Genomic DNA, 16,409 nt, shown 5'->3' with positions numbered 1-16,409 from the left:
GGGTTGGCCCCATGTCTTTGTCAACGTGCACATTTGGGTAGTAGAGGGGTGTGCAATATGACACCACCGGAGCAATGCTCTCTCCTCTCTCTCTCTCTCTCCACACCCACCCCCCCCCCCCCCCAGAAGGAAGAGGATGCGGCCGCTTTCTCGGGTCCCTCCCACGGCTCCTCCTCGACTTGAATCCATGTTGAGCCACAGACATTCCTTTCGTCCACTCCCACCAACAACATCCTGGGGCCACAAGTGGTAAGTACTGTCCTGTTGCATTATGATAACTATGACAACGACGAATTAAAAACGTCAAGCTAGCTAGCTGCCTTCCTTGAGGCCAAGCCCGTTGGATGAGGCAGGAAAAGCTCTTTTGACAGAGGGTAATGTTCATGTGGAGATGAGAGGCTTGCATGGAGGGCTTATAAAGTGCATATCCTGGCGTGTGGTGTCGCCTTGACGTTAAGATGTGTCAATGATGCCGATCGGTGAGGCTGAAAAATAAAAGATTAAAAAAACAGCAACAGGGGGCAAAACAAAATAAAAGGCATATATTGTCCTTTTTGTATCGACCATATAGTCACCGGACCAAGACCATCAACGGTATTTGGGAGGTTTCGTACCCGCTTCACTTCATCTCACACCCCGAACCCCAATGCATCCTCCCACTAGCAAATTCAGCAAACTGTCGCTGAGTAGACCCAGCATGACTCCCGTTACTCGATCACACGGACATGGTGAAGGCAGTGCTTCCGGAAGCACACCTGGGGGCTCCATGGACGATGCACCATCCACGTCGCGTGAGCCCTCTCGACGTCGCTCCGACGAAGAAAAGGGACAAGGTCGACTCGACAACGAAAGTAGAGAGAATGAGAGTGATGGTGAAGAAGATGACGACGTTGACGCTGACGAAGAAGATGATGATGACGAAGACGAGGAAGACGAAGAAGATGACGGCCCTGTCCGCTCGCCATTGACGGAACTCTCCTACAATATCGACAGCCTCGACGACGAGAACCAAGAGATCGTCCGCGAGCTGTTTCGCGCCCCGGCACCCGAAGAAACACCGCCCATGGTCATTGAGTGGTGCGGCATCAGCAACGACCCAGATGTATACGCCTTTCAGCTCCAGGAGATCGTGCCCCGCACCATCCGCATCGGCTCACCGACCAGCCGCATTCCTCGCCCCAGCTGCAACTGCACAGGCACCGCCAGCACGCCCTGCCGCCACCTCGTGTGGCTCATGGACCAGATTGCCAAGCAGACGCTGCATGACCACCACCCGGACGAGCCGCTCGTGCTGGACGGCGCCACGGCGTTCCCGCACGCAATGGGTGCCGGTGGACAGGATGCGTATGCCAAGATTGCGGGCTTCCACATTGACATTCTCGCCAACACGCTGCACTGTGGTGCGGGCCGACCGCCAGTGACAGGGTCGATGGGGCGTCTGAATCGGTACCGTGTACGGGAGGCGCGCGAGATCTTGGCCGGATTGGACGGTGTACAGGACGACGAGAGTGTGGATACATATGCTCCCGAGATCTTTGACCAGAGCCAGCCGGAGCTCGAGAGTCTGCTGTGGGGTACCGAGAGACGAGAGGACGACGACCAGGAGCAAGACGGAGGCTCGAGCGACGACGACGAAGACGACGACGACGATCGTATGGATGACGACGAGGAGGGTCCACCCGGAAAGGACAAGGGAAAGGGTGTTGCCAAGGCGGGCAGCATCGAAAACGGCCCGCGTAGCAGTGACCATGCAGGCGAACGTGAAGGCGGTGGAGGTATTCAGCGCCAAAACGAATCACAAAGACGGCAGCAGCGCCATCGAGGAGCAAAAGACGAGCAGGTGCGGGTTATTCGTGATCTTGTTGAGCGGGGCGATTTGCAGCGGACTGTCTTGCGCCTTCTTGTTTCCAACGACGAGTTTTTTGCCATGTTTCTCAAGCTTCTCGCGCCCAGCGACAAGGCACGCGACCCGTTCCGCAAGATCCAGCAGCGCGTTGAGGCCGTTCTAGAAGCCTTGCTCGAAGTTCGTTCGTCGGCACAGCACCAACAGCAACAGCAGTCTCGACTGCTGATGCCACCACCGGACCCACGGACGAGGCGGACCGCAGCACCAGCTGCCACGCCCATCATCACGGTCACCGACGCAACGTCTGCATCAGCGCCAGCACCACCTCACCCGCCTTCCTTCAGTGATAAAGGCAACGGCAGCGTCACGGTTGCCTGGGCCGCCCAGCACGTCGAGCACGCCGTCCACCAAATCCACCTCCTTCTGCAGCGCCAGCTGCCACGTCCTCCCAAACCTTGGGCCCGCCGCAGTGCCGGACGTGCCCTCGTCTGGATCCTCTACGCCCTCGTCTTCTTCCACAACCGCGACGCCCACGTAGGTGCCACCCAGGACGACCGTAACCTGTACCAGCGGCTGGTCGGGAACTCGGACGGTTCTGTTTCGTTGTCGTCGTCGTTGTCGTCATCGTCAGACGAAAATGGCTTAAAATTCTTCCTGCTGGACGTCTTGGCACCTTTGCACGACCAGACGCACCTGCGCAGCCAGCTCAAGCGCATCCGACGCCGCATCCAGGTAAACGGCTATCGGGAGCCGTACATGCGCAGACTAGACGAGATTTTGGCAATGATGAACGCGGCGGCAGAGAAGGAGGAGACGTCGGACGCGCCGTCGCTAGTCCCGTCGGCGTCAATGGCCGGGTCCAAGCGGCATGGCTCCAACACGAACACGCCCACAGAGCGCCGGCCAAAGAGGATGCGATGAGGCCTTGTTGGTATCGGTTCCGCAAGATCTTACTTGGTCTCCAGTTCGCCGTGTATCCTGTCTCTTGGTCGAGGGTAGTATACCGGTGGACGACACGGAGACGATTTTGCCGATTTGAAATACATTTGTCCCTAAACAGAAAAATAGCAATAGAAATACTAGTAGCCAAATTTGTTTCGCCGCCTGTAATGCTCCCAATTTTGATGACCCAAGGTATCGATACGCAAAACGCAAAAGCAGCTCACATAACAAAACAAAAACAACCCCCTCCCCCCTAAAACAAAAACTCTGTAAACGCCGGTTGTGCAAATGTTCCATCTAGGCGAATTAAAGAACAGGGGTAAAATAATAATGAAAACGAAATAAAACATGAACAATAAAAAACAAGATCGATAGTTTTTCCTCTTTGCATCAGCCGTAGGTTAGTAAGGACGCACTTTCAGCTTTTTGACACCCGGCTTGGTCTCCTCAATGTAGTATTGGAAGATGGAGTGGTCCATGTAGTGCAGGATGAGCCGCCAGCGCCTTGACCGTTGTGTCCGGCCTGGCGTGCGCGTGTTTGTGACGCCAAATCGACCAGAGCCAGGCTCAGGGACAGCAGATACAGCCATGCCGAGCAGACAGCACGGCGGACGTAGTTTTTGTTGTTCGTCGCGGGCCAGCGGCAGCGTCCATTCGACTCGGAAGGCGTAGTCCGGCGCATTGATATGGGCCGATGGCGAGCCTGCCTGCTGGTTTTTCAGCGGGCGGATGAGCACCACGCGACCAAACATGTTGCCTACCAGCACCAGATTGATCTCGGGGATGCAGTGCAGTAGGCTGCAGCGGAAAAAGTCGTGTGCCATGTCCCACAGGATAAAGGGTAGTCGTGATGGCGGCTTCATGATGTTTTGTATGTAAAAGGGCGTCTCCGTGCGGTCGGTCCGGAGCAGCTCGACGGTCTGCGAGTATGTCCGGATGAGAAAGAACCGCCGCGCCATGTCCATGGCCTCTTTGGATTGAGGCACCTGGAACTCATGGAGGTTCTCTTCAAGCGTGTGGGCTAAGCGCCAACGCGCGTTCTTGAGTGTGCCGATGAGGGACTGCAGGTTATTGCTACTCCAAGTCACGCCAATGCTCGGGCATATAATCATGCCGAGACGGAAAGGCGATTTGGCGTCCTTCTTCAAATCCAGCATATTGGGTACGACGGGCCAGTGGTTGCGTTTCAACAAAACATCCCAGTGTCTCGACATTGTGGCGGGATCAAAGGCAAACGGGTTGCTATCGGTGCTTTCGGTTCGCCCGTGAGTGTAAGGTGTTGAGTCGTCCATACGAGAGTCGTCGCTGTATCTGTCTTCCTCGCTGTAGTCCATGCCGCCGTCGCCGTCCTGCCCACGATTCTCACCGTCGCGTTCGTGTTCTTCATCATCGTCGTCGCTGGAATCTTCGGTTTCGTAGCCGCTCCCGTACATTTGCGTATCATCGACATTGTCTCTCATGCTTGTATCGCTATCGGATTCCGTATCGAGCTCGGACGTATCAATGGCAGTCGGCGTGTATTTCGGCTTTTTCCGGGCAGGATCGTTCAGGTACGAAAAGTAAAAGGTGCCATCAATGTTGGGGAAGAGGCATCGATTCAGCACCCGTCGGTCTGAGGGCGCGGGCATTCTGTTCGTGGGAAGAAACATGTTCATGGGAATGACCATGACACCCCATCCAATGTTCATGCTGTTGATGCGATCGCCTGTCAGCAAATGCGTGTTACAACTAGTGGCAAAAGTGGCGATAAGACGAGGCACAGATCGACAGAAGAAACACTTACCCAGACCTGTAGGGCGAGCCAATCTTGAGTGGCCGGCTACCGACTTTCCAGATGTCCATGATGAAAATGCTGCCAAGGATATCCACTGCGGCGACCTTTTCAGCGATGCCATCATGGTCGCTGATGAAATCAATACTTGGAATATTATGGCCCGATGTCCCAATGGGGAGCAAAATGCGCCAATACCGATCGCGCTGGCGAAGCATGGACTCGAGCTCCAGTGCGCTGGCCCCCGCGTACGTGGTTGGCGAGAGGTCATCACTGGGCACCACGAGGGGCTGGGTTTTGTGCTGCAAAGGATCGTCCGCCCTTGGAGGCTGGATGGCAAACGCGAACACATTCACTTCCCTCAGGTTGGAGCTCACGGCAATCAGGCGGGACTGCGAGTGAATGGCCAGGCCCCAGGCGGTGGCTCCGACGGTCTCGCGGAAGAAAGGCTTTGGTACCCTCCTGGCCCGCTGCGGACCCCGGTGTCGACGTTTTGGAATATTTTCGACATAGGCCACAATGTGATGCGTGTAGTAGGCGACGACATCGCCATCGTCGTACGCAAGCACGACAATCTCCATACCACCGAAATCGCCAATCTTGATCTGGTTCGCCTGGTGAGGGAACTCGTGGCTCATGTGCCCACCCAGTTGGCGACCCGCTGCCGTTGGCGGAGGCTTGAGAACAAGCAGAGGACCATGCAGGATCTCCGGAGCTGGCTGCGGTCGAAAGATGTGGATCTCGGCCTGGTATACGGCAAAGTAGAGCTAGAAAAAGAAAAAAAGGCAGGACGTTAGCATGTAAGGAAAGCTTGCCACGGCCAGGCTGACGCCTGCCAGCTTAGTTGGCTCGCGGTTAGCTCACATTGTACCGCTGCGATAGGGCCGTTAGATTCATGCGTGCGCGAGAAACATTCGGAGCGGGTGGGAAGCGTGGCTGAGCACTCGGTATGCTGGGTTGTACTGGAGGGACTGGTGGTCCTGGTTCGCTGGCCGCATTGAGAGGGCCGCTATTCAGAGAGGTGAAAGCATTCTCCAAAGCTTCCGCGTCGCCGGTGGGTGGAAGACCCTCATCAGACGGCGTATCGTCCTCCGTGTCGGAGTCGTGTACATGTAAATTCTCGGCATCCTCTGCGTCCTCTGCGTCCAGAGTTTCGTTGTTGTTGGCGTTGGTGTGATGGCCAGGGGTTTCACCGTCGCTGTCGTAACCTGTGCCAGTGGCTCCCCCGTTGGGGTTCTCGCTGTTGTTGTTCCCGTTATGATCCGTGCTGTACTGGCCGTCGCCATCGCTGTCATACAATTGGTCTTGGAAATTAGTAGCTTCGTCGCCGTCGGCAATTTGGCCATGTAAACGTGCATATATCCGTTTTCGTGCCTTGGGACCAAACTACACACATCTGTTAGCTTGAGATTTGACGCATGGCTAGAGGGTGGAGGCTGGAAGTACACACTCGTCTCTCGATGCTCTGGTAGCCTGTCACTGGCTTCACCCAGACGCTGCGCACATCCTGGGTAGAGTACCGTGTGCGATAGTTCCATGGCTGTAAGGCTAGGACATACGGGGCGGTGGGAGGTGTGGACGTCAAGCTGTTGGACGTATTTGTGGTGCTTGGCGGGTCGTCCACAGGATCTCCGGGGACGGCGATATCGGCAGCAAGGTCCGCCGGGGCGACGACCAACTGAAACGGTGGGGGGCTGTTGTCGAGTGGAACCAGAGCTGGTGGGTGGTCGGCCATTTAGAGGGCCAGGGCGTCTCGCGCACCCTCTCGAGAGTTGGTAGCTCGCAGTAAGAGATAAGTGTGAGGTGAGACGATCGTGGGGCAGGCGGAATGGGCTGCTTTATAAGAGAGCTCGGGATCGAGCAATCGAGAAACGGTTGTTTGTGCGAGCGAGCCGATCAGGGAACAACGACAAACGGGAGGTCGGGTTATCGATGTTGGTGCATCTGAGGTGGTAGCAGTGGTAGAGAAGGGGTCGTTGGGATGCTCATCGAGGTTGGCAGGAGAGGTCGAGCATGGGGAGAGTGCTTGCGCATGAGAAGGCGACTGGGCGCAAATCGATACAGTCACCAGTATTTTGTGGATTCAGTGGCGTGCGCGAGGACCGGACCGGATGACTAGATTGGGCCGCCGGAATAAAAGCAAGGGGATTCTGTTCGCTGTGGAGCAAGTGGCCCATATATACCCAGTCGTGTGTGTTGTAGGTGGCAGCTGTCCGTTCGTTCTGCTTGCCCCATAACTGGATGGATAAATATAGCAAGCTGCGTGTGCACGTTGTGAGGGAGTCGTGAAAGAAGGAGATAATAAAAAAGGGCGAGGTTGTTGCTTTCGATTTAGATGTTGGAAGACAGATGCGACGATTCGGGAGAACGCGGGGGCGTAACTGGGTTGGCGACAGTGAATGATAAAGGTAGAGCTAAGGTTGGCTACCTATCTGTTGGTGGCGACATGTGTACACAAGGCTGCGAGTGACATGTTGGCTGGTGCGAGTTGAGAAAAGATAAGCGGACAGAAAAGTTGGCGAGAGTGAATCACAGGCAAATATGTACGACGTGATTATATCCTGGCCATTGTCTGCGAAGGAAAGAACGGGGGTGGTGAATGCGATTGTTCCTGCCGCTTGACTTGGCCTGTTTTGTAGGCGACGAGTCAGATATAGCCTCTGCAACGTTTGACTCAGCGAGGAAGGAGCGACAGGCCGATATTGTGGAGTCCCAATACGGAGTACTTTTGGCGGTCCTAATACTTTTGGCGCTCCGGTCCTAGATCCCTACATAATAATTACGGCGTGCAGCGCTTGCCCTGAATTGACGCCCAGTGGATTGTCCGGCAATATGAGAAGTGACAACGTAAGACGCTCGTCATAAGCCGTTGTGATGACCTAGTGTGACGGCCTATTCTTACAAAACTGATGCAGAACAATGTATTATTTTGTCTTTGGGACGAGATGCAGGCGGCATGCGCGCTCCTTCCCTTCTAAGCCCCCACATGCAAAGCGCAGACGCCGCTATGTGCTCCTGCCTAGCACTCTCACCCGCGCCTCTACTGAACCAATGCGCTGTAGACACGGGACGTGCCTTCCTGCATTGACTAGACGGGTGGCCAGCCAGTCAATTTTGTCTTTCAGCCATACTTTGGGCGGTAATTACGGCCTTGCCAGGCCTTCGAGCCGGAAAGCGGTTGCGAAAGCAGACACCTGGCATCGGCAGAAGTCGGGGAATGGGGTTGGTTTTGCGTATGAGCAGGACGTAAATCGAAAGGTAGATTGTAACATAAATCTAAAAAAAATGCAAGATGAAAAAACGACAAACGATCCGTGCCTGGTATCATGGAAAGAGATGGCACACCCAAAAGAAAAACTTAAACAAGAAAAGGACGCCCGTCGAAACAGACAATGTCGAAAGCAATCCAAAACGGCTCCAAAACAGTCCGACCGCCTACCCCTTCTCTCCTATAGCTCGTCCGTCTGCAGCTGCATCAGCTCGGCCATGTCGCGCATGCGGTAGTCGAGCACCGGGGTGAGCCAGTCGTCTTCGACCAAGCTGTACGTCTCCGAGGCATTGGCGGCGGGCTTGCGCGGGTTGATGGCCCAGTACCCAAAGTCGGCATCGACGGACTTGAGGAAGCGCAGCAGGTTCTGCCAGTAGTTGGCGTCGCCGACCGACGGCTCATGGGGCGCGCCAAACTCGCCGACCCAGACGGGATCGAGGTTGCCCTCGACCAGGTAGGCCCAGTTGCGGCGCATGGACGCGACAAAGGAGGCGTACCCGCGCTGGGCGTAGCGGCCGGCACGGCTGCCCCAGCCGGACCAGGAGTAGACGTGGGCGGAATAGACGACGCGGTGGTCCAGGTCGAGCCGCACAGGGCGACGGGCGACGCCAGACAGGTCGTTGCCAGACTCGGTGCCGCCGACGACCACGAGCCAGTCCGGGTTGAGCCGCAGCAACCGGTTGCCGCAGCGCTCGGCGGCCGTGGCCCAGCGGTCCCAGCTCATGGTGCCCCAGAGGCCGCGGACCTCGTTGCGCAGGTCGACGCCCACGACATGGGGGTTGTCGACAAAACGCGTCATCAGCGTCTCCCAGTGCGCGATCCAGTCGCTCTCGGTCTGGCGCACCCGGCACAGCGCGGCCGGCAGGTGGTCGTTGGCCCAGCCAGCGTCGCACGGGTCGGCGCCGCAGCACCAGGTGGCGCTCGTAATGTGGTTGTTGACAATGACGGCAATCCCGGCGTCGGTCAAGGCGGTCACGACGGCTTCAAAGACGTCCAGCGGCGGGCGGCCCACGAGGTCTGGGTTGGCGGCGACCAGGTGCGGCGGCACCTGGATCTCGTGATTGCGCATCACCACCTCGTCGGCGTACGGCAGGCGCACCGAGTTGAACCCGAGCGACCGGATCGTCTTGGCAATGGTGTCGCGGTGCTGCACGTCCAGCCCGCCCGGGATGTAATGCTCGTCACTGGCGCCGTACCAATTGACGGAGGCCAGCTTGAAGCGGCGGCCGGCGGCATCGACAATGTTGCGGCCGCGGGTGCGCAATGGCAGCTTGTAGTGGTTGATGTAGGATTCGGAGTGAGGGGAGCCGAGGGGCCGCTGGGCGAACAGGCGGGCGCCGGCATCAGGAATCCAGGGCGCGGAGAGAGCGGCCTCGTTCTTCCACAAATAGTGGAGGAAGCCTCCGGCGAGAAGGATGGCCAGGATGAGGAACATGCGGGCTGTGTTGGACTGGAGCCTTGCCAACATGGCGGGCGGTATGTGACGGTGGAGAGTCTACAAAATGGAAGTGGGGGGTGAATAAGATAATAAGATGAGAATGAGTCGGCGGCGAGGCTCCAGGCGAGGCTGGCGCAATTGGACTGATGGGGAAGGTGCGAACAGGTCGTCGGTATAGACCAGTCGATGCAAAAACCGAGGCGACACAAGAGACGACGAGAGAGAGGCAGAAAGCGAGGCTGGAGATGATCGCGACGACGAGGTTATTGCGTTTTCGATGTTTTGACTTTTGCGACGTTTCGGCGTTCCACGTTTCGACGTTTCGAGGTTTCAATACGTGTTCTATTTCACAGCCAGCTCCGCTACGCCATGGTAAGTCGAAAGGTAGAACACTGAGTAATGGAATGTGGAATGAAACAAGTGCGAGTTGGATGAAAAACAGTCTCAGAATGTCAGAGGAGAGACATCACGGTCAAAAATGGGCGGGTGCGCATGTGTAAGAGCCGTCGAGGCGGTGTTTCGGCCTGGTCGGGATACGTGATCGCAGCAGCGAGCGGAAGCGTCGGAGCTCCAAATCTGACCGCAGTGGCGCCTAATATTTTGGCCTGTTCTTGGCTCTTCTACGCTGTTTTCTTTCTTTTCGCATTCTCACCCGCCGCACCCGAATGCGCCGCCGGATCAATTTGACTTTGACGGGTCGATTGGTCTTTGCCCTTTGCGACTCGCGGATCTCCTTTGTGCCTCTTGACGTTTGCAGTCAATATGCTTGCGATTTTCTTCGCGTGCTTTTGTGTCTCGTAGATCTGGACCAACCCGTGGCCTCTGTGGCTGCTCGTGTTTCGAGGCGGCTTGCGTGGGCGCTTGCGTGGGCGAGACTTCCCAGCCTATGGTCCTTCACATGGCCTGCCCTGGCTGTAGTAGATATCCCGCGCTGTGCCATCTTCTGGTGTCTCCATGTTGTCTCTTGTCCCTTTCCTTTTCGTTTCCATTTTCGTTTCCTTTCAGTATGTTCAATTTATGCCCGTTCTACACAAGAATACGTCTGCCTTGCCCTTTTAATTGCTCGCCTATATATTTATTGTAGTCACTACAGCATCTCTTCAGACGTAGAATGCGACCGGACAACCTTTCCTGTCAGATCAATAGAGCCGCACGAACTGGGATCTTGCCATGATTGTGCTCACCGTCCACCATATTTTATGCCTTTGCATACTATGTACGAATTGAAAGACCTCAATGGATGTGCCTCTTCATATCAAGTCGGAAGCGACCATTCACAAGGACAATTCCTTTCCCAGGCAGACAAGGAAAACCCAGTATTACTGGTCCGAATCTGACTACCCCTGCGACACCCGAAGGCTCTCAACGGCCCTGGTGGTGCATGTGGCTCCTAGGCCTCACGGCTTTTGCGTAGTAATTACCCACTACACAAAAGTACCGTCCCAGGGCGCCCGCATTTTAATTCAAACCAGCGCTCCCAAAGTTGTGGAGAGAGTGGCACGCGACCAAATGCCGTGTTGCTGACCATCTGCACCAGCGAATCAACTGTTGCTGGCCGGGAACCTACGTTTTATAGTGTTTTGACTGATATTTCGCTTTTGCAGCTTTTATCTGTGAATATATGTGTTGTATATATATATATGAAGGAAGAGAGGACCATGGTTTCTATTACATACGACTCTAGTCCGTTTATCTTCCGTTCCGTCGTCTCCATCCTATTATGTCCTTCCCTCGTGAACTCAATAAAGTTTTAAAGAAAACAGGACGCCCCGAAATATGTTCGCATAGTCGCGTCGCTGGTGTTGTGCATGGCCTGGCCGAGGAAATATTCCTCGCCTTTACACCTTGGCCCCACAACTCTCTTTTCCAAGAAAAGTCCTTTTTGTTTCCCATATATACAAGAGTATAGAGACAAGGTACAACACACGCCCCAAGGACGGCGAAAAGTTGGAAAAGATGGTAACATAAACAAGAAAGTAGTTCGCTGAAAGCACAAAAAAGAGGTAAGAAAATAGAATGGGGTATGAGTAAAGAGAAATAACAACATATGAAACAAAGGAAGATAATGCAATAGATAATTTGCTGGTTTATCATGGGTTAGGGCGAGTCCCTTTCCTGTAATCATTCACTCCAATGACGCATCGTGTGCTGGTTCTGTGACGGCTTGCCAATGCATGATGGCGGCCTCAAGTCAAGATAAGAGTGACACGATAGTCAGGCATAAAAGGAATGATGCGGTCCCAAACAGTCGCACTTCCGAAATATGTTCGTACATCGGCCTTATTCTCTGGCGACGTAACGGGACATGGCAGTCGAAGTAATGGGGCTTTTACAGAGTGCCAGACCAGTGGTGGAAACGAAAGTGGACGTGATAGCCGACGTTAATCAGCTGAGAGAGGAGCTTCAGCAGCGTGTGCTGCTCATATCCGGTTCATGCCCAGCGGGTGACGGTTGTCCGTATCGAAGTCGTTGCCACCCCGGCTCTCACCGCGGCTGCTAAAACGACTGTGGCTCCGGATCGGTTCCGAGCGGCCGCCCGCTGCCAGCGGGGACGTCGGTGGTGATGTTGCCCGCGCATATGTCTGGCTGGCATCCCACGTCCGGGTGCTAGTTGCTGGGCTGCCAAAGGAGCCTGGCCCACTGGGTCCGTTTATGGAGTTGGCGGTGGGTGGACGCGGATTGGAGAAGGAGCGCGCGGGCGCGTTGTAGCGCGCAGTCTGGCCGAAGTAATCAGGCGTGCGGCGCCCACTGGGTGTGCCGTTCGCGGCACCGCCAGCTCCTGTGGCGGTTGCGTAGCTGCTGTGGCTGCCATAGCGGCCATGCTGGTTGATGCTACCGTTGTAGCCCATGCCGATGGTGTCGCCGCCGCTGCTACCGCGGTTGTTGCTGGCGCCGTTGCTCAGGCCGAGACCCGCTGCTGCGTTCAAGTCCATGAGAGCCGGCGGCGGCGACGCGATACGCGACGACTCATGAGTCGACCCGGGGGACATCGACGAGTGACCAGCCCCGGGGCCCCGGCTTCCCGCCATCGACGGGGACATGGCTGATCGTGACGCGAGGCCTGTTGGTGAGGAAAAGCTGGTTACTATGTCGTTGTCCTTGTTGCTGGCAGACATGGCCATGGCGGCATCCATACCACCATGGCCGCCGCCGCCTGCCTCCACCGCTGAGGATGAGGCATCTCGTGAGAGCATCTCGTACGAACGTGTATCTTTTTTGAGGTCGTCGAGCCGTGCATCGGCGGAAACGAACTCGCGCTTGGCGTTGCGCCGCGACGCGGGGGTGAGCAAGTCCACCCAGCCGTGGGCCATGGAGAGGCGGCCGAGAAGGAACACGAGCCAGATGCCGTTCATCTAGGATTGTTAGTAGGCTATTTTATTTACTTATTTTAAAACATAACCCGTGTCTGTCTGGTATTTCACGAGGCCAAGACTCACTGCAAGCAGGACGAGAACGGCACCGATGGTAGCTTCGTTGACGGTAAAGGCGGCAGCGTCATCGAGGCACTTGTTCTTGTCGCCCTCGTGTGTGGCGAGGCAAATCAGCCAGGTAGTAGCCTTTGCTGGGTCGGCACTGATGGCGGCCACGGTGTTGTCCTGGAACACGAAAACAACGCTGAAGAAGATGACGTCGATGACGATAATGAGCACGATGGCTATACCGCGCCACTGGAGCTGGATGACACGGCGAACACGGCGGTAGGCCTGTCGGGGCGTCATGGTACGGATGCTGTTGCTGTACGAAGGCAGGCCCGAGTTCTCGGTCGATGCGGCGTTGTCGCTGAGCGAGGCCAGATAGACCTTGATGCAGTAGCCAAATGTGACCAGCTGCACAACAATGGACAAGCCGGCAAAGACGAGCAACGGAATCCACAAATCCGCCAAGCAGTTCTCGTGGTTGATGTGGCAGGTAGTACCGAAGCGGAAGGACACGCCGCTGAAGACGAGGGCCAGGGTGGTACCGAGGACGGGGATGCCCCAGCCGGTGACATGCGACACCCACATGAAGCTACGGCCGACTACAACTTGCCAGCAGATCTGCAGGTGCAGGGACAGCGAGCGCAAGAAAATCCACATAATGGCTGACCAGCCGCCGAGAATAAGGAGCGCGCCAGACGCGCCGCAGACGCTGCTGGAGTGCATACCGTTTGGAGTAATGGCATCGGCGCATTGTTGCGGGCGGGCGGCGAGCGGGACGACGAAGCCGAGACTGAGAAGGGCGACGCTGAAGGTCAAGCAGATACTGAGATAGTGTCGGTGCGTCTTGTCGACGGGCAAAAGGGCCCACGACAATAGCAGAGCGACGCAGCAGATAGTACTGACGACGGCGATCCAGTCCGCGGCGACGCCGAGAGTGACGAAACTGTCCGGGTAAACCCAGTCCGTGAGCGGGCACGGCAGACAGCATGTGGTGCCGGTCAGGTTCGAACATAGCCGGCCATCGATGACTGGAGTTGGCGTTAGTCTTTCGATCTTCAGTCGATACCAGTCTTCGAACCATCCATACTCCCCACCCCATACTTACAGCCTTTGGAGTCGTTATAGTTCTGCGCCGGCAAAAAAGGCGCAATGCAAGACATGGTGGGCAATTGGTCTTGTGGTGACGGCGAAAGTGTATTGTTTCGGTGTTTGCGCCGGGACGTGAAGAGGCTGGGATTCGCAGGCCTTCCCTTTAATCACGTCTCAAGAGGATATCACCAGTTTGTCGCACGATTCTCTCAGGCTGCCCAGGTCCAAGAAAGAGTAAAAAGAGCGAGTTTGTATGACACGACCTCAAGTAGCGTCGTAATTTTTTTCCGTGGGTGTAGGTTCCCTCCGAAGGATTATTCTCGTCCTCTTGCTGACCGGTGTTGTCCGTCCAAGGAAAGATGAGAAAAGGTCGTCAGAGAGAGAAAAAGACGAACAGAAATTAACGTGGCAGCCCGTCAGTAAAAGAAGGATTGGCGAGACGGTGTACACGGTGGTACGATGGGAAAAGCTTGCGTCCGCAACTGACTGTTGCTCGAAGCTGTCATACGGATGCTGAGAGGGACCAAAAAAAGAACGGTGTGGCGGCCAGGGGAAAAAGGTAAGCGTTACACGAGGTCGTCCGAGTTGATTTTCGTCTAGGAAATGGCGGGTAGTCCGTTGATTTCGTTTGCGGTTAAGCCGTCCTTGCCATTGTGTTCTGATATGTGATGGAGGTAGTGGTAGCTGGTCGGTTGCAGTTTTTTGTTTACCCGTTGCTTCAGATGCCGTGAAAGGTGGTCGTTTACGCCGAAAGAGGAAATGCTAAGGTCGTGCAGCGCAATCTCGTGAAAGAATAGTCGTAGACAAAAGAAAAGTATTAAGATGGAATAAAGATAACAACAAGAAAGAAAAAAGAACCAGGCGCGTCAAGATACACGTCTTCTAATTTTTGAATGATAAACCAAAATAAAACCGAAGAAGGAAAAAAAGGGAAAGAATAAAATCGGGAGTCCAAGCGGAGGTGGTGGTGGCGGACCAGAATCATTTGTATGCTTCGCGAACGAGAAAAAGGGACTGGGGTAGGAGAGGGTGTGTTAGGTGTGTGCATGGAAGAGAAGGGGGATGGAAGGCACCGAATGGGGAACAATGGGAAAGTGTCTCTGTATGGAAAAGGCCCTGTGAATTAAATGGGACACTCCTTGCTCGGATGAAGCACCAAAAAAATAAAGACGAATAAAAGAAAATGTGAAAATAAGAGATCGCCTCATCCTTTCTTCTCACCCCCCCTCCCCTCTTTCTGGGTCTTCTTCTGACCCCTGTCGGTTCACTTGCCCCGTCCCAGATCACACTCCGTGTGGGTTCTCTAGCTTCAGTGCCCATCACTTTTCCCACTCGTGTCCTCTCCCTCACTTTTGCTGCTTTTGGTCCTGACGGCAGTGATCCATACCTTACCCCAGTAAGAATCGTAAGATACTTTGTTGACAACGTATCCCTGTGGTCGAGAGTGTGAGAGTGTTTGCCAAAGAAGGGCCACCAACACGGATGGGCTCGTCTTTCCAAGGGACAAAGGGCTTGCGACTTTGGGAGCTCGAATCCGGCACCAGAGCACGGCATTGGGCTGTGTTTTGTATTTTGTGTCGTGTGCTTTGTACTCCCTTGCCTCTCGCCCGCAAGAAGTACTCAGTCGAAGACACAAGATAGATCCGGAGCCGACATGGCCAAACAGTGAGAAGTTACAAACGACCCACACCGACGTCTCTGAAAGTCCCGGCCTTGATATGCATCTTACTTCGTGAAAAGATAACTGCGAGATACCAATGTCGTTCGCTCAGGTACCATAGCTGGTATTGAAACAAGGAACAGGCAGTTGCGGAGTACTCTAGACTCGACAAAATCACGAGAAAGTGACAGCAACCAAAACTTGTTGTGGGCACCTGGTCCGTTAGGGATGGGGTTTGGACGAATCGCAACGGCGACCATTAGCGGCAACTGCCCTTTTCGGTTTCTCTTTACCCTGTCGTTCTAAAATGGCGAAAAGAAGAGGCTGTCTGGCTGTCTGGACTTGTTGGCGCGAATGGTCTCCGTACACTTGTTGTTAGTGCTCTATCGCTTAGCACCGGAGCAGGTGTCAGTTTATTATCCCTGGTCCGTGGTGCTACTTTCTTGTCACCGCAGACAGCCAGGCGATGGGGAGAGGAGAAAGGGATCCCGCCACTTTTGCTGTCCCTTGAAGTGTTGACAAAAGGCACGGCGGCTGGAAAAGTTCATAGGTCGAATACGCGCAGAGGAATGCTCGCAAATAAGAGAAACGTGCTGGGGATGCCGATCATACCTGTGAGTGGCTGCATCTGAGCCTGGTGACAGAGTTTGGAGGCGACACTTTATGAGAGAATAGTCGCAGTGGGAAAAAGAAGACTTAAAAAAAAAAGTCAAAAAGGGGTAGCTGAGCAGGCGACCGCGAGCCTGGGAGTAGTACATTTGGAAAAGAGGCAACTAGCAAACGCAAACAGCGAAAGGCAGGAGCCAGGTGGCAAAACATCGCTCCTGTCAGTTTACGATGATACGCTGCTCAGCTCAACAGCCCACAACTCCCACACCCACAAAGAAAGGCAAAAATTCCGTCGAATTGGGGGCCAGGATTCCTCCTTGCTTCTTGCTTGACAAGCCTATATTGCCTGCTGTCCCTTACTGTGAAA

General features: G+C 55.1%; 4 protein-coding genes across 4 annotated transcripts; 1 reads left to right on the top strand and 3 right to left on the bottom strand.

Moving 5' to 3' along the window:
- Positions 1-697: 697 nt before the first annotated feature.
- On the top strand, positions 698-2,767 carry SPBR_08249 (uncharacterized protein; the record flags this gene model as incomplete). The annotated part of the gene is made up of 1 exon (XM_040766487.1): positions 698-2,767. The coding sequence occupies one exon, from the start codon at positions 698-700 to the stop codon at positions 2,765-2,767; it is 2,070 nt and encodes a 689-aa protein (XP_040614681.1).
- A 422-nt stretch (positions 2,768-3,189) lies between these two features.
- SPBR_08118 (uncharacterized protein) lies at positions 3,190-6,294 on the bottom strand (the record flags this gene model as incomplete). The annotated part of the gene is made up of 4 exons (XM_040766356.1): positions 3,190-4,477; positions 4,572-5,326; positions 5,424-5,945; positions 6,010-6,294. 4 exons carry the CDS (start codon positions 6,292-6,294, stop codon positions 3,190-3,192), a joined length of 2,850 nt encoding a protein of 949 aa, XP_040614680.1.
- A 1,714-nt stretch (positions 6,295-8,008) lies between these two features.
- SPBR_08491 (endoglucanase) lies at positions 8,009-9,295 on the bottom strand (the record flags this gene model as incomplete). Its single annotated transcript, XM_040766729.1, has 1 exon — positions 8,009-9,295. One exon carries the CDS (start codon positions 9,293-9,295, stop codon positions 8,009-8,011), a length of 1,287 nt encoding a protein of 428 aa, XP_040614679.1.
- Positions 9,296-11,685: 2,390 nt separating this feature from the next.
- SPBR_08233 (uncharacterized protein) lies at positions 11,686-13,844 on the bottom strand (the record flags this gene model as incomplete). Its single annotated transcript, XM_040766471.1, has 3 exons — positions 11,686-12,618; positions 12,703-13,712; positions 13,790-13,844. 3 exons carry the CDS (start codon positions 13,842-13,844, stop codon positions 11,686-11,688), a joined length of 1,998 nt encoding a protein of 665 aa, XP_040614678.1.
- Positions 13,845-16,409: the final 2,565 nt, after the last annotated feature.

This window comes from Sporothrix brasiliensis (genome assembly GCF_000820605.1).
Source record: "Sporothrix brasiliensis 5110 chromosome Unknown Cont22, whole genome shotgun sequence".
Lineage (NCBI taxonomy): Eukaryota > Fungi > Ascomycota > Sordariomycetes > Ophiostomatales > Ophiostomataceae > Sporothrix > Sporothrix brasiliensis.
This window is presented reverse-complemented; position numbering and strand designations above follow the sequence as displayed.